Source organism: Entelurus aequoreus, linkage group LG07 (genome assembly GCF_033978785.1).
Source record: "Entelurus aequoreus isolate RoL-2023_Sb linkage group LG07, RoL_Eaeq_v1.1, whole genome shotgun sequence".
Classification (NCBI taxonomy): Eukaryota; Metazoa; Chordata; class Actinopteri; order Syngnathiformes; family Syngnathidae; genus Entelurus; species Entelurus aequoreus.
In genome coordinates this window covers 15,815,892-15,841,596 of record NC_084737.1, presented here as the reverse complement: position 1 = coordinate 15,841,596, position 25,705 = coordinate 15,815,892, and the positions used below count along the sequence as shown (strand labels likewise).

The 25,705-nt window shown below is 38.6% G+C and overlaps 1 protein-coding gene across 1 annotated transcript; it reads left to right on the top strand.

Moving 5' to 3' along the window:
• The first annotated feature begins 3,249 nt into the window (after positions 1-3,249).
• Positions 3,250-4,533, top strand: LOC133652968 (galactose-specific lectin nattectin-like). Its single transcript, XM_062051934.1, has 7 exons — positions 3,250-3,270; positions 3,385-3,447; positions 3,525-3,546; positions 3,617-3,702; positions 3,791-3,928; positions 4,050-4,176; positions 4,283-4,533. Exons 2-7 carry the CDS (start codon positions 3,385-3,387, stop codon positions 4,360-4,362), a joined length of 516 nt encoding a protein of 171 aa, XP_061907918.1. The 5' UTR covers positions 3,250-3,270; the 3' UTR covers positions 4,363-4,533.
• Positions 4,534-25,705: the final 21,172 nt, after the last annotated feature.

Here is a 25,705-nt window from a genome sequence, read left to right as displayed (position 1 = left end):
TTTGGGCACCACATTCAATTCTTAGGGATAACAATTGGATTCAGAATCTATTCTCGATTCAAAATTAGTACTTTTTTAAGAACATAGGGTGCCAGTTCTATGGTGTTTGTTTATGAAACTGTCCAATCTGGTATTTTACAGTTTTTCAATAATTTTAGAAAATAGTGTTAGTAGAGAAAAGGGTGTATAATTTGTAAATTGGCGTTTGTCTCGTCTTATAAATCGGTACAACTTTAGCAATTTTCATTTTGTTTGGGATTTTGCCTGTTTTGAACTGATAGATTACTGATATACCTCTATGGTCCTGAGATCTCTTTGATAACCTTTTTTATCGTTTGATTACTTTTTCGCACACTCTTGGCATTCTCTCGATGAGCTTCAAGAGGTAGTCACCTCAAATGGTTTTCACTTCACAGGTGTGCTCAATGTAGCCATGTGTATGTCAGCAATATAATAATATAGAACATAATTAATTCCTTCAATATGTATTATATTCATTTTTTTCTTTTTATTTAGCTTATTTTACCTTCTATTTGACTTATTTTACCTTCTATGTTCCTCCTACCTTTTATTTACTACTTCTAACTTCTATTTCCCCCTTTTTTTTACCTGACTTTTACCTTCAATATTCCTTCTTTTACATTTTATTTAGCTTCTTTTACCTTCTATTTAACTTATTTTACCTTCTATTTAACTTATTTTACCTTCTATATTATTCCGTTTACCTTTTATTTACTACTTCTAACTTGTATTTGTCATTTTTTTTTACCTACCTTTTACCTTCTATATTCCTTCTTTTACAGCAGGTGAAACTAATCTGCAGTCATGGCAACTGAAACACAAACCCAGGGGTGCAAAAAACAGAACTGAGGTAGTCAAAACTAACAGAACAAAACAGGATCCGGGCAACGGATCATCACAATTCCCCCTTTTTTACCTTCTATATTCCTTCCTTTACCTTTTATTTAGCTTCTTTTACCTTCTTTTTTTAAAAAACTTATTTTACCTTCTATATTCCTTCTTTTACCTTCTATATTTCTTCTTTTACCTTCTTTTTAGCTTCTTTTACCTTCTATTTAATTTCTTTTACCTTCTATATTCCTTATTTTACATTTTATTTAGCTTCTTTTACCTTCTATAATCCTTCTTTTACCTTTTATCCAGCTTCTTTTACCTTCTTTTTAACTTATTTTTCCTTCTATATTCCTTCTTTTACCTTCTATATTTCTTGTTTTACCTTCTTTTTAGCTTCTTTTACCTTCTATTTAACTTCTTTTACCTTCTATATTATTCCATTTACCTTTTATTTACTACTTCTAACTTCTATTCCCCCTTTCTTACCTGACTTTTACCTTCTATATTTCTTATTTTACATTTTATTTAGCTTCTTTTACCTTCTGTAATCCTTCTTTTACCTTTTATTCAGCTTCTTTTACCTTCTTTTTAACATATTTTACCTTCTATATTCCTTCTTTTACCTTCTATATTTCTTCTTTTACCTTCTTTTTAGCTTCTTTTACCTTCTATTTAACTTCTTTTACCTTCTATATTACTCCATCCATCCATTTTCTACTGCTTATTCCCTTCGGGGTTGCGTGGGGCGCCGGAGCCTATCTCAGCTACAATCGGGCGGAAGGCGGGGTACACCCTGGACAAGTCGCCACCTCATCGCATTTTTAGCTTCTTTTACCTTCTATTTAACTTCTTTTACATTCTATATTACTCCATTTACCTTTTATTTACTACTTCTAACTTCTATTCCCCCTTTTTTACCTGGCTTGTACCTTCCATATCCCTTATTTTACCTTTTATTTAGCTTATTTACCTTCTATTTCACTTATTTTACCTTTTATATTACTTTGTTTACCTTTTATTTACTACTTTTAACTTCTATTTCCCCTTTTTTACTGACTTTTTACCTTCTATATCCTTTCCTTTACCTTTTATTTAGCTTCTTTTACCTTCTATTTAACTTATTTTACCTTCTATATTCCTCCGGTTTGAGTGTCGAGAAAAGCACTTTATAAAATAAAATATCCGATCCATTACTATTATTATTAAAAATCTGAAAACTACCAAGAATTCTGGATCATCTTTTGGTCATTCTGTGTTGGAGGTAGGTCAAAATAGATGCCAGGTTTTTGGAACAAACTGAATCACACAAGAGGAGTTGTCAAGTGATTAATTAGGCGAGTCAACCTGGTCCGAAAACAACACCCGAATCTAGAACAACTTGTGATATGTAAATTGTGCAAGACAATTAAGCCTTTGACAAAAAAAAAAACAAGAAGCGAGACGACGCCTTTAGTTGGCATTCGCCTAGGAAATGTGGGCGTGAAAGTAATGAGCGTTTGTTTCAAGGTTAATTACACTGGACGAGTGGCATACCAAGCAGCAGTACACTGCTGGCGTCACAAGGAGTGGAGGAAGAATTTTTTCAGACAACTCATGCCGGGTGTGGCGTCAATTATCACGGTAAAGTTCCACCCAGAAATTAAAGTCATTAGTTTGGTGACGTTGAGTTCCAGCAATCAAGGCTGCGGTTGGAAAATCTTTGGTCCGGATGTAAACAATATCCAGTTCAGGTCAAACCTGCGGTAGAAATGTCCTCACAATGGCTTTATTGGTTCGCCGCTCTCCAAAATGCGCCAACGAGGTGCACAGCTTGTGCAAAATGTTCAAGAACGTAGCGCTTTTGCAAACCAAGCAAACTTTGGCCCGAAAAGAGCAGACGTTGTCATGTCAACCAAACCTTTGGTTGACTCATTCCCTGCTTCAGAGCACAGAACATTGGACAGCAGGTGACTTGGGAGCTGTCAGGGTGTGACGTGAGAGTCCATCAAGTAATTAACAAAGAGGCCAAGGGAACATTTCCTGCTTTGCAGCAGCGCCACCCTTCCTAGTCTTGTTTTGCCGACAACGACCACCGGCGGACCCCAACATGGGTCCAAAAAGCCGCCCTGAGTGTTTGTTCAAACCCATATTGAATATGTGCACTGAGGTCCCCAGACGTTGTCGGAAAGCACATTTGGGAAAGTCCACCCAAGCGCTCCTCAAAGTCATGAAAATGTGCGTAGCCACGGTCAAATGTATCAAAAGTTCCCTCTGCGTCAGTTTATTTGGTCGTGGCGGACGGGAACTGGTCTGATGTGTCACGTGACACGAGTGACATAGTCCACATTCCAGGGCGGCGTCAGGCTGACATATAAAAGGACGGCTCGTCCCGGTCCTCGACACAGCCTCTGAACATCGAACACTACCACTACTAAGGTAACTCCTCTCAGATTTACACCTCGACTCGGTAAAAAAGTGGACGCCGGCGACTTGGCGCCTTGAACTTCCCGACTCTGAACCCGAGGATTTGTTTCGTTTCTCCTTGCACAGATGGCCGTTGCTCTTCGCGTGTTCTTCCTCCTTTGCGGGATCTGCGGTCTGATGACCGGAGGCGTAAGTATCAAACGACATTCGCACTCGGATGTGATTTTTACGTCGTGACGGCAAGCGCTGCTCTTTTGTTCCCACAGAGCGCCGATGCCGTGGTGAAAGGTAGGTGGCCGCGACTTGACTGGTTTGATCGCACTTCTTTAGTATTGTGTCTAACATAAATGTTTTGTAGTTCCTTCCTGTCCAAAGGACTATACTCGCGTAGACGACCGCTGTTTCATTTTTATACACTCAGAGAGAACCTTTGCTGATGCCCAGGTAACATTCCGTTTTTTTTATATGCTGCACCTCAAAAAAAATGAACTCCAAACCCTTGACCAAAGCTCTTTTTGCATGTTCTTGTTAGTTGGCCTGCGAAGCTCTTGGAGCGAATCTGGCTTCGGTTAATTCCGCAGTAGAAAACGCGGTCATCCTGGAGCTCATCAACATTGCCAAGGGTGACCGGCTTGAACCAACCTGGATTGGATTCAACGACATTGTTGTGGTAAGGCAAGCCTTGCGCTCACAACGTCAGCCTGCATGTGTTTGTCCCTCGTGGATCTTCAACTTCTCAGGCAAGGAAGGAGGTTAGGTGTTGCTTATTGAAATGTGACTTTGTCTTTCAGGATGGCACCTTTGAGTGGACTGATGGAACTACACCATCCTTTACTAACTTCCGTGGTGCCGACCCTTCTGATAATGGACCCCTGGACTGTGTGGTGATAAACGAAGATGATGACGCTCCTTCTGGTGGTATGACGACAGTGTCTTTACCTTGTGACTTCTATGCACCTGATTATCAGCACATCCACTCTGCAATTTACCAAACCTTGAATTGTATTTTTGAACACATTCCCAGGCGCTCCTGCAGTGGTATTCTGGGATGCAGTCGACTGCACGGAGGAACATTTCTTTGTGTGCGCCAAATGTCCCGTATAGGCCGATGCCCCTGGAACAACCATTCCAACCATCTTGATGTCTCTTGCAAGGGAATAGTAGATGTCTACGGTGTCTTTGTGTTTCTTTTCTTCTCCTGCAACTATTCAGGTCTTGCCGATCGCTGTCAGTCAAAGTAATTTGGAACCTCTCAAATAAAGGAAGGAATCTGTCTATCCGCATCAAGTGTGTCACTCTGTGTGTGTGTGTGAGTGCTGATAGCTGACATTTATAAAAAAAAAAAGCAGATAATGGACCAAATCAAACAACAAACATCGAGATAAAAACAACAGTGGTGCCCAAAATTATATGTCTAGGTACTCTATATATAAATACAGTCGTGGTCAAAAGTTTACATACACTTGTCATGGCTGTCTTGAGTTTCCAATCAGTCTACCCCAGGGCAGCTGTGGCTACGAAAGTAGTTTACCACCACCAGGTGTGAATGAATGATGGGTTTTTAACATGTAAAGCGACTTTGGGTACTTAGAAAAGCGCTATATAAATCCCAGGTATTATTATTATTATTATTATTATTTCTACAACTCTTATTTTTTTTGTGATAGAGTGATTGGAGCACATACTTGTTGGTCACAAAAAACATTCATGAAGTTTGGTTCTTTTATGAATTTATTATGGGTCTTTATAGCCGTTTTAGCTAACTAGTTTTTGCGGTTTTAACATGAAAACAACATTCTAAATATGGCTGATATAAATTTTAAAGTACAAACCCAGTTTCCGTATGAGTTGGGAAATTGTGTTAGATGTAAATATAAACGGAATACAATGATTTGCAAATCATTTTCAACCCATAGTCAGTTGAATATGCTACAAAGACAACATATTTGATGTTCAAACTGTTAAAAAAAAATTTTTTTTGCAAATAATCATTAACTTTAGAATTTGATGCCAGCAACACGTGACAAAGAAGTTGGGAAAGGTGGCAATAAATACTGATAAAGTTGAGGAATGCTCATCAAACACTTATTTGGAACATCCCACAGGTGAACAGGCAAATTGGGAACAGGTGGGTGCCATGATTGGGTGTAAAAGTAGATTCCATGAATTGCTCAGTCATTCACAAACAAGGATGGGGCGAGGGTCACCACTTTGTCAACAAATGCGTGAGCAAATTGTTGAACAGTTTAAGAAAAACCTTTCTCAACCAGCTATTGCAAGGAATTTAGGGATTTCACCATCTACGCTCCGTAATATCATCAAAGGGTTCAGAGAATCTGGAGAAATCACTGCACGTAAGCAGCTAAGCCCGTGACCTTCCATCCCTCAGGCTGTACTGCATCAACAAGCGACATCAGTGTGTAAAGGATATCACCACATGGGCTCAGGAACACTTCAGAAACCCACTGTCAGTAACTAAAGTTGGTCGCTACATCTGTAAGTGCAAGTTAAAGGCCTACTGAAAGCCACTACTACCGACCACGCAGTCTGATAGTTTATATATCAATGATGAAATCTTAACATTGCAACACATGCCAATACGGCCGGGTTAACTTATAAAGTGCAATTTTAAATTTCCCGGGAAATATCCGGCTGAAACGTCTCGGTATGATGATGTATGCGCGTGACGTAGTCCGTTAAACGGAAGTATTGGTACCCCGTACGTAGAATCCTATACAAAAAGCTTTGTTTTCATTTCATAATTCCACAGTATTCTGGACATCTGTGTTGGTGAATCTTTTGCAATTTGTTTAATGAACAATGGAGATTGCAAAGAAGAAAGTTGTAGGTGGGATCGGTGTATTAGCAGCGGACTACAGCAACATAACCGGAGGACTTTGTTGGAGAGCAGACACGCTAGCCGGCGACCTCACCATGACTTCCTACGTCTTCGGGCCGCCAACCGCATCTGTGATCGGGTGAAGTCCTTCGTCGCGCCGTCGATCGCTGGAACGCAGGTGAGCACGGGTGTTGATGAGCAGATGAGGGCTGGCTGGCGTAGGTGGAGAGCTAATGTTTTTAGCATAGCTCTGTGAGGTCCGGTTGCTAAGTTAGCTTCAATGGCGTCGTTAGCACAGCATTGTTAACCTTCGCCAGGCTGGAAAGCATTAACCGTGTATTTACATGTCCACGGTTTAATAGTATTGTTGATTTTCTATGTATCCTTCCAGTCAGGGGTTTATTTTTTTTGTTTCTATATGCAGTTAAAGCACGATGCTATCACGTTAGCTCGTAGCTAAAGTGTTTCACCGATGTATTGTCGTGGAGATAAGTCACTGTGAATGTCCATTTTGTGTTCTCGACTCTCATTTTCAAGAGGATGTAGTATCCGAGGTGGTTTAAAATACAAATCCGTGATCCACAATAGAAAAAGGAGAGAGTGTGGAATCCAATGAGCCAGCTTGTACCTAAGTTACGGTCAGAGCGAAAAAAGATATGTCTTGAACTGCACTCTAACGTACCTCATCCACAAATCTTTCATTCTCGCTCAAATTAATGGGGAAATCGTCGCTTTCTCGATCCGAATCGCTCTTACTTCTGGCCGCCATCACTGTAAACAATAGGGAACTTTGCGGAAATATTCAGCTGACTACGTCACGCTCCTTCCGGTAGGGGCAAGGCTTTTTTTTGTCAGATACCAAAAGTTGCGATCTTTATCGTTGTTGTTCTATACTAAATCCTTTCAGCAAAAATATGGCAATATCGCGAAATGATCAAGTATGACACATAGAATAGATCTGCTATCCCTGTTTAAATAAAAAAAAATCATTTCAGTAGGCCTTTAAAACTCTCCTATGCAAGGCGAAAACCGTTTATCAACAACACCCAGAAACGCCGTCGGCTTCGCTGGGCCTGAGATCATCTAAGATGGATTGAACATCAAATATCTTGTCTTTGTAGTGCATTCAACTGAATATGGGTTGAAAAGGATTTGCAAATCATTGTATTCCGTCTATATTTACATCTAACACAATTTCCCAACTCATATGGAAACAGAGTTTCTAGATTCGCTGTCTAATAATTCGTGAAATGTAGTAAATTGCGGTGAAATCTGTTCGCTGCTAGTCTGACATTGCAGTTTACTAGCTACGGCCGCGTTAGCTAGCTAGTATTCGCGGTTTTAACATGATAACTACATTCTAAACATGCTTGGTGTCAATTTTAAAGTGGATTAGCTGTCTAATCATTCGTGAAATGTAGTAAATTGTGGTGAAGTTTGTTTGCTGCTAGTCTGACATTGCGGTTTACTAGCTGTAGCCGCGTTAGCTAGCTAGTATTCACGGTTTTAACATGATAACTACATTCTAAACATGCTTGGTGTCAATTTTAAAGTGGATTAGCTGTCTAATCATTCGTGAAATGTAGTAAATTGTGGTGAAGTTTGTTTGCTGCTAGTCTGACATTGCGGTTTACTAGCTGTAGCCGCGTTAGCTAGCTAGTATTCACGGTTTTAACATGATAACTACATTCTAAACATGCTTGGTGTCAATTTTAAAGTGGATTAGCTGTCTAATCATTCGTGAAATGTAGTAAATTGTGGTGAAGTTTGTTTGCTGCTAGTCTGACATTGCGGTTTACTAGCTGTAGCCGCGTTAGCTAGCTAGTATTCACGGTTTTAACATGATAACTACATTCTAAACATGCTTGGTGTCAATTTTAAAGTGGATTAGCTGTCTAATCATTCGTGAAATGTAGTAAATTGTGGTGAAGTTTGTTTGCTGCTAGTCTGACATTGCGGTTTACTAGCTGTAGCCGCGTTAGCTAGCTAGTATTCACGGTTTTAACATGATAACTACATTCTAAACATGCTTGGTGTCAATTTTAAAGTGGATTAGCTGTCTAATCATTCGTGAAATGTAGTAAATTGTGGTGAAGTTTGTTTGCTGCTAGTCTGACATTGCGGTTTAATAGCTGTAGCCGCGTTAGCTAGCTAGTATTCACGGTTTTAACATGATAACTACATTCTAAACATGCTTGGTGTCAATTTTAAAGTGGATTAGCTGTCTAATCATTCGTGAAATGTAGTAAATTGTGGTGAAGTTTGTTTGCTGCTAGTCTGACATTGCGGTTTACTAGCTGTAGCCGCGTTAGCTAGCTAGTATTCACGGTTTTAACATGATAACTACATTCTAAACATGCTTGGTGTCAATTTTAAAGTGGATTAGCTGTCTAATCATTCGTGAAATGTAGTAAATTGTGGTGAAGTTTGTTTGCTGCTAGTCTGACATTGCGGTTTAATAGCTGTAGCCGCGTTAGCTAGCTAGTATTCACGGTTTTAACATGATAACTACATTCTAAACATGCTTGGTGTCAATTTTAAAGTGGATTAGCTGTTTAATCATTCGTGAAATGTAGTAAATTGTGGTGAAGTTTGTTTGCTGCTAGTCTGACATTGCGGTTTAATAGCTGTAGCCGCGTTAGCTAGCTAGTATTCACGGTTTTAACATGATAACTACATTCTAAACATGCTTGGTGTCAATTTTAAAGTGGATTAGCTGTCTAATCATTCGTGAAATGTAGTAAATTGTGGTGAAGTTTGTTTGCTGCTAGTCTGACATTGCGGTTTAATAGCTGTAGCCGCGTTAGCTAGCTAGTATTCACGGTTTTAACATGATAACTACATTCTAAACATGCTTGGTGTCAATTTTAAAGTGGATTAGCTGTCTAATCTTTCGTGAAATGTAGTAAATTGTGGTGAAGTTTGTTTGCTGCTAGTCTGACATTGCGGTTTAATAGCTGTAGCCGCGTTAGCTAGCTAGTATTCACGGTTTTAACATGATAACTACATTCTAAACATGCTTGGTGTCAATTTTAAAGTGGATTAGCTGTCTAATCTTTCGTGAAATGTAGTAAATTGTGGTGAAGTTTGTTTGCTGCTAGTCTGACATTGCGGTTTAATAGCTGTAGCCGCGTTAGCTAGCTAGTATTCACGGTTTTAACATGATAACTACATTCTAAACATGCTTGGTGTCAATTTTAAAGTGGATTAGCTGTCTAATCATTCGTGAAATGTAGTAAATTGTGGTGAAGTTTGTTTGCTGCTAGTCTGACATTGCGGTTTAATAGCTGTAGCCGCGTTAGCTAGCTAGTATTCACGGTTTTAACATGATAACTACATTCTAAACATGCTTGGTGTCAATTTTAAAGTGGATTAGCTGTCTACTCATTCGTGAAATGTAGTAAATTGTGGTGAAGTTTGTTTGCTGCTAGTCTGACATTGCGGTTTAATAGCTGTAGCCGCGTTAGCTAGCTAGTATTCACGGTTTTAACATGATAACTACATTCTAAACATGCTTGGTGTCAATTTTAAAGTGGATTAGCTGTCTAATCATTCGTGAAATGTAGTAAATTGTGGTGAAGTTTGTTTGCTGCTAGTCTGACTAACCTAACCTAACCTAACCTATCCCATAACCCCAAAGGGTCGTTGGGGCACCACAGACGATCTGTTGACCAGCTCTCTCCATCCCTCTCTGTCCTCAGCAGCTCTCATTGCCTCGGTGAGTTTCAGGTGAGTCCATTCTCCGATGTTATCTTCCCATCTTTTCTTTTGTCTCCCTCGTCTCCTGCCACCTTGTACGGTGCCTTGCAGGATTGTTTTTGCAAGGCCTGAGGATCTGGTGATGTGTCCGTACCACCTCAGTTTCCGCTTTATGACCGTGGTGAGCAGGTCATCATGTGGGCCGATGGCTTGGCTGATCTTTTGCCGGACTTCTTCGTTTGTGACATGTTGGGTGTAGGAGATACCCATGAGTCTTCTGTAGCATCTCATCTCCATGTTCTGAATTCTTTTCTGCAGCTCTGCTGTAAGGGTCCATGTTTCACAGGCGTAAAGGAAGATCGACATTACAAGTGAGCGCTGTAATCTCACCTTTGATGCCAGACTGATGTTTGTGTCTTTCCATATGGGTTTGAGTTTTGCCAGGGCAGCAGTTGTTTGAGCACTCCTGGCAAGGACTTCCCGTTTGGATCCTTCATCGGACACGATTGCACCGAGGTACTTGAAGCTTGACACCGTGTCCAGTGCCTGTCCATTGACTTTGATGTCTGAGCGGATGCCATTTTTGTTGTTGGTCATCATTTTGGTCTTTTCAGCATGGATTTCCATTCCGTAGGCTCGGGAGGTGGTATCAAGCCTTTCAACTAGACTGGCAAGTTCTCTTTCTTCTCCAGCTAGCCCATCGATATCATCTGCAAAACGGAGGTTGGTGATTGGTCTGCCTCCAATGCTGACAGTTCCTTCATGATCTGCTAGGGCATCCGTCATGATACGCTCCAGAAAGATGTTGAAGAGAATGGGAGAGAGAAGGCATCCTTGGCGCACTCCAATTGTTGTCCTGAACCAGTCTCCGATAGCGCCGTTGTAGAGAACTGCGCTGGTAGCTTTATTGTACAGATGTTGAATGACTCTGACAAGGTTAGGACTGATGTTGTATTTCCTCATGGTTGCCCACAGTGCAGCATGCCATACCCGGTCAAAGGCTTTCTTAAAGTCTACAAACACATGGTAAAGGTGTTGTTGATGCTGCAGATGTCTCTCACAAATGATTCTCAAGTTCAAAATCTGTTCTGTGGTGCTCCGCCCTGCTCTAAATCCAGCCTGTTCTTCAGCTATAATCAGTTCAGCTTGGGGTTTTAACCTATTTAGTATTATTTTCAGTAGGACTTTGCTGGGATGGCTAATAAGACTGATGGTGCGGTAGTTTTGGCACAGTTGGAGATTGCCTTTTTTCGGAAGTGTGATGATAAGTGACTGGGTCCATGATGTAGGCCACTCACCACTCTGCCAGATTTTGTTGCACAGGATGGTGAGGGTGTCGATCATGGCTTCTCCCCCTGCTTGTACGAGCTCAGCTGGGATGTTGTCCACTCCGGCTGCTTTTCCTTTTTTCAGTGCTCGGATTGCTGCCTCAACTTCTTCACGGAGGATGGGGAGTGTGTCTTCATCCTCCGTGGGTTGAGGACATGTCAGGATTGTTGGATCTCTGCGTGCCGTGTGGTTGTAGTCTGACATTGCGGTTTAATAGCTGTAGCCGCGTTAGCTAGCTAGTATTCACGGTTTTAACATGATAACTACATTCTAAACATGCTTGGTGTCAATTTTAAAGTGGATTAGCTGTCTAATCATTCGTGAAATGTAGTAAATTGTGGTGAAGTTTGTTTGCTGCTAGTCTGACATTGCGGTTTAATAGCTGTAGCCGCGTTAGCTAGCTAGTATTCACGGTTTTAACATGATAACTACATTCTAAACATGCTTGGTGTCAATTTTAAAGTGGATTAGCTGTCTAATCTTTCGTGAAATGTAGTAAATTGTGGTGAAGTTTGTTTGCTGCTAGTCTGACATTACGGTTTAATAGCTGTAGCCGCGTTAGCTAGCTAGTATTCACGGTTTTAACATGATAACTACATTCTAAACATGCTTGGTGTCAATTTTAAAGTGGATTAGCTGTCTAATCTTTCGTGAAATGTAGTAAATTGTGGTGAAGTTTGTTTGCTGCTAGTCTGACATTGCGGTTTAATAGCTGTAGCCGCGTTAGCTAGCTAGTATTCACGGTTTTAACATGATAACTACATTCTAAACATGCTTGGTGTCAATTTTAAAGTGGATTAGCTGTCTAATCATTCGTGAAATGTAGTAAATTGTGGTGAAGTTTGTTTGCTGCTAGTCTGACATTGCGGTTTAATAGCTGTAGCCGCGTTAGCTAGCTAGTATTCGCGGTTTTAACATGATAATTACATTCTAAACATGCTTGGTGTCAATTTTAAAGTGGATTAGCTGTCTAATCATTCGTGAAATGTAGTAAATTGTGGTGAAGTTTGTTTGCTGCTAGTCTGACATTGCGGTTTAATAGCTGTAGCCGCGTTAGCTGGCTAGTATTTGCGGTTTTAACATGAAAACTACATTCTAAATATGGCTGATGCAAATTTGAAAGTAAATTCGCTGTGTAATCATTCATGAGATGTAGTAAATTGTGGTGAAGTCTGCTCGTCTGACATCGCAGTTTACTAGCTACAGGAGGGAAGGGATTCATATGGCCCCATTCCTAGGTGGATCTCATTTTGCAATGCAGTCTGCTGAAAATGATGGAAAGCGCCACTCGACATAGCAACTGGCGCTGTGGTCAAAGTTGGAATCGCCACAAAAACACAGTTTAAGATATTCAACACTCCACTGCCATCTGGCGGCGGAAGTGGATAGTGCACTCCCCAATTTGTCACGTTTCGTGTGTCAGGTAAACCGCGCCGAATGGGGCCGCATGGATCCCCTTCCTACCGTAAGTTTCAATCTCTGTCGTCACTGTCTCTGCGTGCCTAATGAGTTGTCCCGCCCTCTTCTTGGTAGAGGTGGGACGTTCACGAACGAATCGAGTCTTTTGAATGAACGCTTTGGAGACGTTATTTTTTTCTATGCACATGTAGATACAAAGTCAACCCGGCTGTCAACTGGACTAAAAAAATTAAACACTTAAAAGTTAATGTTATTTTCAGTTGTTTTTTTAAAAAAATGTTTTCGCTCACAGGTGTCAAACTCAAGGCCCAGGGGCCAGATCTGGCCCGCGACATCATTTTATCTAGCTCGCAAACACCTGGAAATGATACGTGTCAATAAAGGACTTCATATTTTTAGATTTTTTTTACTTTGAGAGAAAATGCTTGAAATTGCATACCTTCTAAACTTTAATAGTATCTAATAGTGCAACAAATATTACACCATATTATCATACTTTCAAAACATGTTTTTGTCTGAATAAAAATAAATACTTAAATATCTGCTTGACATATGATTTTACAGCAAACTACCCATCAAATTGATAAAAATGACAATACATTTTACGTTGTTCTTTACAGCATATTACTGTAAAAAAAAATTTTTTTTAAATGTTGCGTTAAAATTCTGTTGACTGAGCAACCAGTTTTTTTTCTATTAAATTTACGGTTTTTGGATTTGGATGTGGCTCCTCGTTGTGATGTAGGTTTAGTATACACGCACTAGGTAGAGTAGTACAATTTGTATTTACATTTTCACCATGTCCTAATTTGTATTCTACAAAACCCAAAAGCAGTGAAGTTGGCACGTTGTGTAAATGGTAAATAAAAACAGAATACAATGAATTGCAAATCCTTTTCAACTTATATTCAATTGAATAGACTGCAAAGACAAGATATTTCATGTTCACACTGGAAAACGTTGTTATTTTTTGCAAATATGAGCTCATTTGGAATTTGATGCCTGCAACATGTTTGAAAAAAGCTGGCACAAGTGGCAAAAAAGAATAAGCAAGTTGAGGAATGCTCATCAAACACTTATTTGGAACATCCCACAGGTGAACTGGTGGGTGCCATGATTGGGTATAAAAGCAGCTTCCATGAAATTTGTCAACAAATTTGTCAACAAATGCCTGAGCAAATTGGTTAAGAACAACATTTCTCAACCAGCTATTGCAAGGAATTTAGGGATTTCACCATCTACGGTCCGTAATATCATCAAAAAGTTCAGAAAATCTGGAGAAATCACTGCATGTAAGCGATGATATTACAGACCACGGATCCCTCAGGTGGTAGTGCATCAAAAAGCGACATCCGTGTGTAAAGGATATTACCACATGGGCTCAGGAACACTTCAGAAAACCACTGTCAGTAAATACAGTTGGTTGCTACATCTGTAAGTGCAAGTTAAAACTCTACTATGCAAAGCCAAAGCCATTTATCAACAACACCCAGAAACGCTTCGCTGGGCCCGACCTCATCTAAGATGGACTGATGCAAAGTGTAAAAGTGTTCTGTGGTCTGACGAGTCCTCATTTCAAATTGTTTTTGGAAACTGTGGACGTGGTGTCCTCCGGACCAAAGAGGAAAAGAACCATCCGGATTGTTCTAGGCGCAAAGTTGAAAAGCTAGCATCTGTGATGGTATGGTGGTGTATTAGTGCCCAAGACATGGGTAACTTACACATTTGTGAAGGCACCATTAATGCTGAAAGGTACATACAGGTTTTGGAGCAACATATGTTGCCATACAAACAACGTTATCATAGACGCCCCTGCTTATTTCAGCAAGACAATGCCAAGCCACGTGTTACAACAGCGTGGCTTCATAGTAAAAGAGTGCGGGTACTAGTAGAAATAGGATGAATTATAGTAGAAATAGGATGAATTATATCGAAGTATAGTTTAAAGTACTAATAATGACCTTAAAGAAATATGTTTATGGTTTGTATAATTCTGAATGTTGCTTTGTTTTTAGCGTAAAGTAGACAATATTAGTAATGTGCATCGTTCTATTAGACGAGCTATGAAGAAACGCTTTTAACACACATTATGCTGACTTTACATTATTATAACAAAAAAATAATAAAAAAATAAAAATAAAAATAAAAATTATTATAACACATCAATATAGTCATTTATTTTCAATCAGAGTAATCAAATTACTGCCAAAACTCCACAAACACACAAAAATATTTTTACTCATGCCCAACAATTCGCATATAATTTTTTTTTCTTAAATAGAAAACATACAAACCGATTTGCAAGTAAAAAGCCAATTTTCTGCGAGTAAAACAACAATTTTCTTCAATTAAAAAATGTATTCGCAAATTGCAATACTGATACCACTTCACATTAAATTGTTACTACTTGCAAAATCAGTTCACAATTACTCACAAATTTGTCCTATGAATGATTAAAAACTATAATTCAAAGACTAATTACATGCAGTGAACTGAAACTGGTCTACAAAGAAAGATGGCAGATAGTTTAAAAACTAGAAGTGGACGTTTTTAATTCTTCCTGTAAGGGTACCAAATCATTAAGACAGTTGCACTACAAAAAAGATGGCGGACAGCTTGCAATACCGACCTCTACCTGTAGGAGTCATAAATCATAATGATATTTGGACTACAAAAAAACAGAAAATAACCAATTCATGGTAGAATCAACCCATCATTGCAGTTAAAATGACAGCATTTGGGTTGAATATATAACCAATTTATTTGGTAGAATTAACCCATCTTTTCAGTTAAAATGACCCAGCATTTGGGTTAAATATATAAACAATTTGTTTGGTAGAATTAATATAGCATTGCAGTTACAATGACCCAGCATTTGGGTTGAATATATAACCAATTTATTTGGGAGAATTAACCCATCTTTTCAATTAAAATGACCCAGCATTTGGGTTGACTATATAACCAATTTATTTGGTAGAATCAACCCATCATTGCAGTTAAAATTACCCAGTATTTGGGTTGAATATATAACAAATTTCTTTGGTAGAATTATTATAGCATTGCAGTTAAAATGACCCAGCATTTGGGTTGAATATATATAACCAATTTATTTGGTCAAATTAACCCATCATTGCAATTAAAATGACCCAGCATTTGGGTTGAATATATAACCAATTTATTTGGTAGAATTAACCCATCTTTTCAGTTAAAATGACCCAGCATTTGGGTTGAATGTATAACCAATTTATTTGGTAGAATTAACCCATCATTGCAGTTAAAATGACCCAGCCTTTGGGTTGACTATATAACCAATTTATTTGGTAGAATTGATATAGCATTGCAGTTAAAATGACCTAGCATTTGAGTTGAATATATAACCAATTTTTTTGGTAGGATTAATATAGCATTGCAGTTAAAACGACCCAGCCCTTGGGTTTAATATATAACCAATTTATTTGGTAGAATTAACCCATCATTGCAGTTAAAATGACCCAGCCTTTGGATTGTATGTATAACCAATGTATTTGGTAGAATTAATATACCATTGCAGTTAAAATGACCCAGCATTTAGGTTGCATATATAACTAATTCATTTGGTAATAATTAATATAGCATTGCAGTTAAAATGACCCAGCTTTTGGGTTGAATATATAACCAATTTATTTGGTAGAATTAGTCCATCATTGCTGTAAAAATGACCCAGCATTTGGGTTGCATATATAACCAATTTATTTGGTAGAATCAACCCATCATTTCAGTTAAAATGACCCAGTATTTGGGTTTAATATATAACCAATGTATTTGGTAGGATTAATATAGCATTGCAGTTAAAATGACCCCGCATTTGGGTTGACTGTCTAACCAATTTATTTGGTAGAATTAACCCATCATTGCAGTTAAAATGACCCAGTATTTGGGTTGAATATATAACCAATTTATTTGGTAGAATTAACCCATCTTTTCAGTTAAAATGACCCAGCATTTGGGTTAAATATATAAACAATTTGTTTGGTAGAATTAATATAGCATTGCAGTTACAATGACCCAGCATTTGGGTTGAATATATAACCAATTTATTTGGTAGAATTAACCCATCATTGCAGTTAAAATGACCCAGCATTTGGGTTGAATATATAACCAATTTATTTGGTAGAATTAACCCATCATTGCAGTTAAAATGACCCAGCATTTGGGTTGAATATATAACCAATGTATTTGGTATAGTTAATATAGCATTGCAGTTAAAATGACCCAGAATTTAGGTTGAATATATAACCAATTTATTTGGTAGAATTAATATAGCATTGCAGTTAAAATTACCCAGCATTTAGGTTGAATATATAACCAATTTATTTGGTAGAATTAATATAGCATTGCAGTTAAAATGACCCAGCATTTGGGTTGCATATATAAGCAATTTATTTGGTAGAATTAATCCATCATTGCAGTAAAAATGACCCAGCATTTGGGTTGTATATATAACCAATCTATTTGGTAGAATTAACCCATCATTGCAATTAAAATGACCCAGCATTTGGGTTGAATATATAACCAATTTATTTGGTAGAATTAACCCCTCATTGCAGTTAAAATTATCCAGCCTTTGGGTTGACTATTCAACCAATTTATTTCGTAGAATTAATATAGCATTGCAGTTAAAATGCCCCAGTATTTGGGTTGAATATATAAGTAATTCATTTGGGAGAATTAACCCATCATTGCAGTAAAATGACCAAGCATTTGGGTTGAATATATAATTATTGTATCGCTACGTGTTTGACATTATTTAAGACTTTATCTTAAATAATGTCAAACACGTAGCATTACAATAAACAGGAAGATAAAGCATTTGTCTTACACCTAGTAATCCGCTGTGGACACACCAAGCCAACAATGCAGGTTCAGCGAGCGCTGCGCGTCCCCACAAAGGAAATACATTTTTGGCAGGCATTCACATTTTGCCACAACACACATGGGGGAAAGTCCTAGTTGGAAATACAGCCAAATTAACTCCTGAACTGCCATTTTCACACATACCTCAAACCATCTGCACGCATTCAATGCGTTCTGGTGGGCACCAGAAACTATCTTGTGCGCACGAGAAACTATCTTTTGCGCACGAGATACATACCTAAAAAAAATAAAAAATAAAAAAAAATTATCAAAAAAAACAATTCTCCCATGTCCCTTTAGGGGCTCCATATTTTTTTTAAAAGGTGCGTTGATAAAAAAAAAAAAAAATTAAACATTGAGAATTCAAAACGACGTCTGTTCTTATTTGGTAACTGCAGAAAAGACACTCAAACCCACATAGAACTAGATGGTGTAGACCAGTGATACTCAAACTGTGGGGCTCCATCTAGTGGTGCATCAAAGAATCACTGGATTAAAGTACTGTGTTTTATTTTCCTTTATTTAAACAGTGTTACTGTTCAAACTGTGTGTAAAAATGGGACATATACTTGTTTAATAAAACCCTTGCTTTGTTTTTAATGAATACTTAGCCCTACTACGCTACTGTGTTTTAATGTGTGGTACTTTACTACCTTCAAAGTACTCAAAGCGCTTTGACACCATTTCCACATTCACCCATTTACACACACTGATAGTGAAAGCTGCCATGCATGACCCATCAGGAGCAAGGGTGAAGTGTCTTGCTCAAGGACACAACGGACGTGACAAGGTTGGTAGAAGGTGGGGATTGAACCAGGAACCCTCGGGTTGCTGGCACGGCCACTCTCCCAACCGCGCCACGCCGTCCCCCCCAACTTTAAAATCAACCCATCGTTGCGGTTAAAATGACACAGCATTTGGGTTGAATATATAACCAATTTATTTGGTAGAATTAACCCATCCTTTCAGTTAAAATGACCCAGCAACCTGAGGGTTCCTGGTTCAATCCCCACCTTCTACCAACCTCGTCACGTCCGTTGTGTCCTTGAGCAAGACACTTCACCCTTGCTCCTGATGGGTCGTGGTTAGGGCCTTGCGTGGCAGCTCCCGCCATCAGTGTGTGTGAATGGGTGAATGTGGAAATAGTATAACCCATTTACCATTTACTTGGAGTGTTTTCTGAGGTGGTACGTGTGTGAATCTTCAGGTACCAACACACAAAACAATTCAAAATTCAATCCATTTCTGAAAAACAGGAATTGGTTTAGAACCGGGATGAATGAGATGATTCACATCAAAACACGTCAATACTGAATCCGGTCAAACCTGTTCTCGTGCCACCAATCACGTCATGCTGTACTACAAAAAGGGTCAGCCAGGATACTGCCGGTTACAGAACACGCAATTCCTGGATTTGACTGATAAAGTCATGCGACCCGCGACCCGAGTCATTGTTTCGGGTCAACGATTGAACATCTGCATGCACAACAGTCTAAACCTGCCGCAGGTATGAGTATGTGGCGTCATACCACGGCAGGGACTCTACATCGTACCGCCGTGTGCTTACAGGAGGCAGGTGACGAGTGCAGAACAAATCAGGGTGCAGCTCCTACATAGGAGGAAATACTTTTTAACATTCTTAACTAATGATTTAATAGACGCCAATTAGACCTTTGTTTTTAAACGTCAGCCACACCCTTTACTTCGACACTTCTGTCTACTCCTTGGAATTACGGAACACTTCCTCGGAATGTTGCCGGGTGAAAATCTTTGGTAACCATCTTCTTGAATGAGGTTCTTTTACTGTACGATAATTGTGTCTTGGAAAAGCTCCATGTTCTATATGTATCTACGAGGACTGTCAAACCATGAACAAATGTCATCGGAATTAGTCCATAGTAACTTATAATCAATCACATAGTACAAACTGTAAGTCTACCTTATTAAAAGGTACACCCAACAGGTTACTGAAACATGAGTTTTGAATCAAAACACATATGTATGTATGTACAGTGACGGGCAGTAACTAGCCAAGTAGCTAAGCTACGTAGCTTAACTACATGTTCCAGTAGCTACCTTTTTAAAAAGTAGCTTTTCCTGTAGCTTAGCTACTTGTAGACCAGACAAGGGCAAAATACGGTCCGTTAAGATGTTCAATCCGGTCCGCCGGACGTTCTACATAATTTTTTTAGACCTCTACCATGAAAACTGTCGCCGCCATTATGATGTGCAGTGCTGTTTTTAAATGACCGCAAGTCTTGAACTATAGAAAGTATTTCAATGGTTGAAATGTGCGCTCCTGGGTGTTATAGGAGTTATTACGGTAATCTACGTCACAGCAGTTCAGACCTAGGAACAAAGCAGGGTGGGCAGGGTTTGTTTTCGGAATTAGTCCTTTTTTCGTCCATAGTAACTGTGGGGAGGCGTGGCCGGCAGACCGACAGCGAGGCAGGGCACGCCGGGGCCGACCCCGAGATGGCGCGAGGAGAAGTGGCGCGCCGGGATCGACGCCGAAACAAATATCAGGTGCGTGGATCGCCCAACTGGGTACAATTATATAATCTCCTCCCAGTGGGTAAAAGGGCGGCAGCCGAGAACGTCGGGGCAGAAGGAGTTGGAGAGCCAACAGTGGTTGCAGCGCGGAAGAGAGCGAGAGGCAGACAAAGACGACGCGGCAGGCTGAAAAGCGGACCGAAGAGCGAGCAAGAAGAGGAGCTGAAAGCGACCCGAAGAGACTGAGTATTATTGAATAATAAACAAAGTCAAAACTGCTCAAAGTCATGTCTGTGCTTGGTGGTCCTTGGAACCCGGATGACAGCGGAAGACTGTCACAGTAACTTATAATCAATCACATAGTAAGTCTACCTTATTAAAAGGTACACCCAACAGGTTACTGAAACATGAGTTTTGAATCAAAACACAAAAACCACATATGTATGTATGTACAGTGACGGGCTGTAACTAGCTACAAGTAGCTAAGCTACGTAGCTTAACTACATTTTCCAGTAGCTTGGCGGTAGCTTAGCTACTTTTTTAACAAGTAGCTTTTCCTGTAGCTTAGCTACTCGTAGACCAAACCTGGGCAAAATACTGCCCGTTAAGATGTTCAATCCGGTCCGTCGGACGTTCTACATCATTTTTTTTAGACTTTTACCATGAAAACTGTCGCCGCCATTATGATGTGCAGTGCTGTTTTTAAATGACCGTAAGTCTTGAACTATAGAAAGTATTTCAATGGTCGAAATCTTACATCACGGCAGCTCCGACGAGGAACAAAGCAGAGTGGGCGGGGTTTGTTTTCCCAGCAGCCGGCCCCGAACGTCAGGAACACACAAAAAAGCACATTTTTGCGTGATAATAAATCATATCGTAGATGTTTATTACACTTTGCATTCATATTTTGCTGTTTATTACATTGTTCTTGTGTTTTGCTTGATTGTAAAAGATGCACAAACTATCGAGGAGCTGGTCTGAGAAGTAAAAGACGCTCACATGTTGTTAATATTCAGTGTTTTACTGTTCATAGTTAATATTGAAAAATCCCACTTTCTTTATTTTCATGTATATGTTGGGTAAAAAACTGTAAAATTCCATTCCTTTTTTTTTGAGGTGGTCTGTTTTTAGAAATCTATCGGACATTGTGACTTTTGGTTTTAGTGTTCCTGGAAAAAAGGGACCCAAACACACATACTGTACAGCTAAATGTGTATGTATCATTTATACACACATACACATTGGCCCCAGCAAACACATTTTTTCTCTCAATGTGGCCCCCGAGTCAAAATATTTGCCCAGCTCTGGTGTAGGCCCGTGTAGCGAGGTAGCTTACATCAAAGCTACAAAGAGAGAAAATGGAATGTGAATCCAGGCAGAGAGAGAAAATCCATATGTACGGAGAACATCCATGATGATTGGTTGGTGTTCGAGTGATGAGTCACGATTGGCTAAGGTTAGGGCCAAACATTACGGACTGGCCAATCAGAGGCAAGACAAGGCGGGTCATCGAAACTAGTAAGCAAAATCATAACAGACACGCACACGAGGGAGTCGGAGACAGAGGGACGCTTCAAGCTGACCACTCAAAAAAAAAATGGAACATACTCGAAAATGTCAGAGAGATTCTCTCCCGCAGATTAGATTTTTCCTTTAGTAGTGAAGATGATTATTGAAACCCACAATAATATGTGTCCTTGGCCATATTTAGACAAATGTATGCGTTTAAAGAAAACCTTAGTGTGGGGGGGGGGCGTGGTCTGCGAGCCTGCAGCGACGCGGGGTGTGTCGGACCGGCTTCGAGATCAGCGACAGGTGCGTAGATGACACAGGTGAGAGTGTTTGTCTGATCACCTGTCGCTCTGTTAAAGGCAGCCGTCGGGAAGGAGAGAGGAGAGTTGTTGGTGGTGGACAAATGGCAGTCGGAGCACGAGCGAGAGTGAGAGCGGAGACGGTGGAAAAACCATTCGTGTGTACTCACGGGCGGTTTTGACAGACACAAGACATTTGCTGAAAAGCATAAAAGAACATTTATTGTAAAATAAATCATAGTGTGCAAAGAGGACCGAAGCTGTCATGTCCGTCATTGGTGGTCCAAGGAACCCGGAGGGAGGAAGACCTCCACACTTAGTTTTTAGTTGTTTACTCTGTAAAGCAAAACCATAAGTGCTCTCTTCATCTAAGACACAAATGTAGGAACACAGATGAAGGTGAGTTCATGAAGAGTTTTACTGCACATAAACATTACCAACTGTTCCAAAACAACACACGAGTCATTGTTTTTTTTTGTTAAGATATAGAATGATGCAGTTTTTTTGTTTTTTTTTACTGTAGAATAACATTATAGGGGTGGGCCAAAGAAAAAGCAAACTCTATAAATTAGAGATGTCCGATAATATCGGCCTGCCGATATTATATTATCGGCCGATAAATGCGTTAAAATATAATATCGGAAATTATCGGTATCGTTTTTTTAATTATTGGTATCGTTTTTTTTTGTTGTTGTTTTTTTTTTTTCTATTATTATTAAATCAACATAAAAAACACAAGATACACACTATTTTCTGTTATTAATATTCTGGTTCCTACATTATATATCAATACAGTCTGCAAGGGATACAGTCCGTAAGCACACATGATTGTGCGTGCTGCTGGTCCACTAATAGTACTAACCTTTAACAGGTAATTTTACACATTTTCATTATTTACTTGTTTCTATGTAACTGTTTTTATATTGTTTTACTTTCTTTTTTATTCAAGAAAATGTTTTTAATTTATTTATCTTATTTTTTCAATTTTTTTAAAAAGTACCTTATCTTCACCATACCTGGTTGTCCAAATTAGGCATAATAATGTGTTAATTCCACGACTGCATATATCGGCTGATATCGGTATCGGTAATTAAAGAGTTGGACAATATCGGAATATCGGATATCGGCAAAAAGGCATTATCGGACATCCCTAGTACAAATACATACGGTGGGTTGTGGGGACCCCTAGAGGTAGTTGTAGGGTGTCCCCAGCTAAATGACAGATAGTTAATAGTAATATATGTACTGTTACAAGAACATTTATATTATACATGTGGGCTAGATAGAAATTATGTTAAATGTAGCTTTGATGTAGCTTGCTACTTTTGCTGTGTAGTTTTGAGTGTAAGAATGTGTGTGTGTGTGTGTGTGTGTGTGTGTGTGTGTGTGTGTGTGTGTGTGTGTGTGTGTGTGTGTGTGTGTGTGTGTGTGTGTGTGTGTGTGTGTGTGTGTGTGTGTGTGTGTGTGTGTGTGTGTGTGTGTGTGTTTGAGTGTTCTTGTATTTCTAGCCTTTCTAGCAAGAAGGAAACGTAGCTTCCATATGAGGAGGTGTGAACAAGTGATGACATAAATCATGGTCCCGATAACATTGCATCTAATAGAGAATGTCTCATTTGCGCCCCTGGTGGTGACATCTACCAAAATGAGGGTGGTCCCAAAAAAGGAGGGATTTTTCACATTGACTGTGTGTCACTTTTAAAAGTGCTCCCCCTCTGGTCAACATATGAAATGACAAGTGTGTGTAAAAATGTGAAGTGCTCCCCCTCTGGCCAACACATGTAATAACAAGTGTGTGTAAGAAATTGAAATGCGGCCAAAATTGATTAAAAGGTAATGTAATAACTTGAAGTAGATAAAAAAAACAAAACATTAAAAAAAAGAAAAGAAGTAAAAGCAGTCTTTTTCTCACATTGTGTCGACTTTTTTCTTATAAAATTGGGAAACATTTCTCATATTCTTCCTGTTTCTGTAATATTGCAAGATTTTCTCGTAAAATTATTACTTTTTTATGTAAAGTTATTACTTTTTAATGCAAAATGGTGACATTTTTCATAAAAAAATTCAGACTTTTATCGCAATATTGCCAATTTTTTTTGTTGTTCTTGTAAAACAGTGACATTTTTTCGAGTAAAATTACGACTTTTGTCATCATTTTGCCAAGCAAAATTCTGATAATCATTATTATAACATTGCCAAAATTTTTAAAGTTTTCTTATAAAATTGTGACTTTTGTCGAGTCAAATGACGACTCTCTTCATAAAATTGCCAAAATGTTAAGCTTTTCTTGTAAAATTGCGACTGTTGTTGAGTAAAATTACAACTTTTGTCATAATATTGCACAAATGTTCAGTTTTTCTTGTAAAATTTTGGACTTGCGTTGAGTAAAATGACGACTTTTATTATAATACTGCCAAAATTCCAAGTTTTTCTTGTGAAGTTGTGACCTTTTCCTTGTGAAATTCCAACTCATTTTTCTTAACAAGCTTTTTTATATTTGCATAGTATGTATATATTATTAATGTTGTAAATACACATCTTTATATATCTAGAAAGGGTGGTCCTTAAGAGGTGGGCATTTTTCTCAGGTCACAAGAGGGTAACAATTACAAGAATGGGTGTGAGTGTGTGTGCGTGCACTTATATAGGTGTATGTATATGTGTACGTGTATGTTTGTGCATATGTCTATGTTTGTGTGTATGTGTATGTATATATATATATGTGTATATACTGTATATATGTGTGTATGTATATGTAAATGTGTATGTATATGTTCGTGTGAATGTGTATGTTTGTGTGTATGTATAGGTGTATGTAAATGTCTATATATGTGTGTATGTGTATGTATATGTGTACTGTATGTATATGTCTGCAGGTGTATGTATATGTGTGTATGTGTATGCAATTTTGTATGTAAATGTGTATGTGTGGGTATGTGAATGTTTGTGTGTAAGTGTATGTATATGTGTGTATGTACATGCAAATATGTATGTATATGTGTGTATGTATATGTGTATGTATATCTGTATGTGTGTATGTAAATGTGTGGATGTAAATGTGCGTGTGTATGTATATGTGTATATGCATATATATGTATGTTTGTGTAAGTGTATATTTGTGTGCATGTAAAAGTGTATGTATATGTGTTTATTTATATGTGTATGTATATGTGAATGTGTATGTATATGTGTATGGATATGTGTGTATATGTGTGTTTGTATAAGTGTATGTATATGTGTGTATGTCAATGTGTATGTATAGGTGTATGTACAGTAAATGTGGGTATGTATATGTGGTGTATGTGTATGTACTGTATATGTGTATGTGTATGTACGTACGTTTGCGGCCACTTTTTTTAACCCTTCATGAGGATTATGATCAATTCTTCATCCAAACGGGAAGATATTAACATCCCACCAGTCTGCATCCCAGTGAGAGCAGACATTGCACAGTAAGTGATTGTTTCATTATATTTATAGTTTGTATGTCTTGTTCAGCACTTAGCAATATTGCTAAAACTGGATCTGTTTAGCGCACGGCTTCTAAAACTTGTTGATCATCCTCTGTATATTCAGGCTCAAAAATATAAGATCATCGTTTGTCCCCAAGTAGTCTTTGTTGTCTCCCATGAAGTCGGTTATTATTGAAGGGAAAAACTAATGTTTTGATGCGTCTGTGGGAACTAATACACCGCCCGTATTCTTAAAATGAGCAAAGAACGTCAATATTACATGAATGTTACTATAATACATATACACTTACATCATGTATATAAAACGATGATGTTTTTCAGAGTGCTGTATTGGCATAATAGAGCATTGACTCCTTTGTTAGTAGTTTGCTAAAGTTGATTTACAAACTAGAATGTATAAAAAAACAAATACATATGGGTTCTTGCCTCACATAAGGATTGTGAATAATTAAAAAAAAGAGTGCAGCTCCCATTTAACTTCATGAATTACTGTG

Excerpts from the sequence above, each read along its gene's own strand:
- LOC133652968 (XM_062051934.1), top strand. The coding sequence starts at position 3,385 with ATGGCCGTTGCTCTTCGCGTGTTCTTCCTCCTTTGCGGGATCTGCGGT. Across the intron at positions 3,448-3,524 it reads GCGGTCTGATGACCGGAGGC|AGCGCCGATGCCGTGGTGAA; the intron begins GTAAGTATCAAA and ends TTGTTCCCACAG. Across the intron at positions 3,703-3,790 it reads GAACCTTTGCTGATGCCCAG|TTGGCCTGCGAAGCTCTTGG; the intron begins GTAACATTCCGT and ends TGTTCTTGTTAG.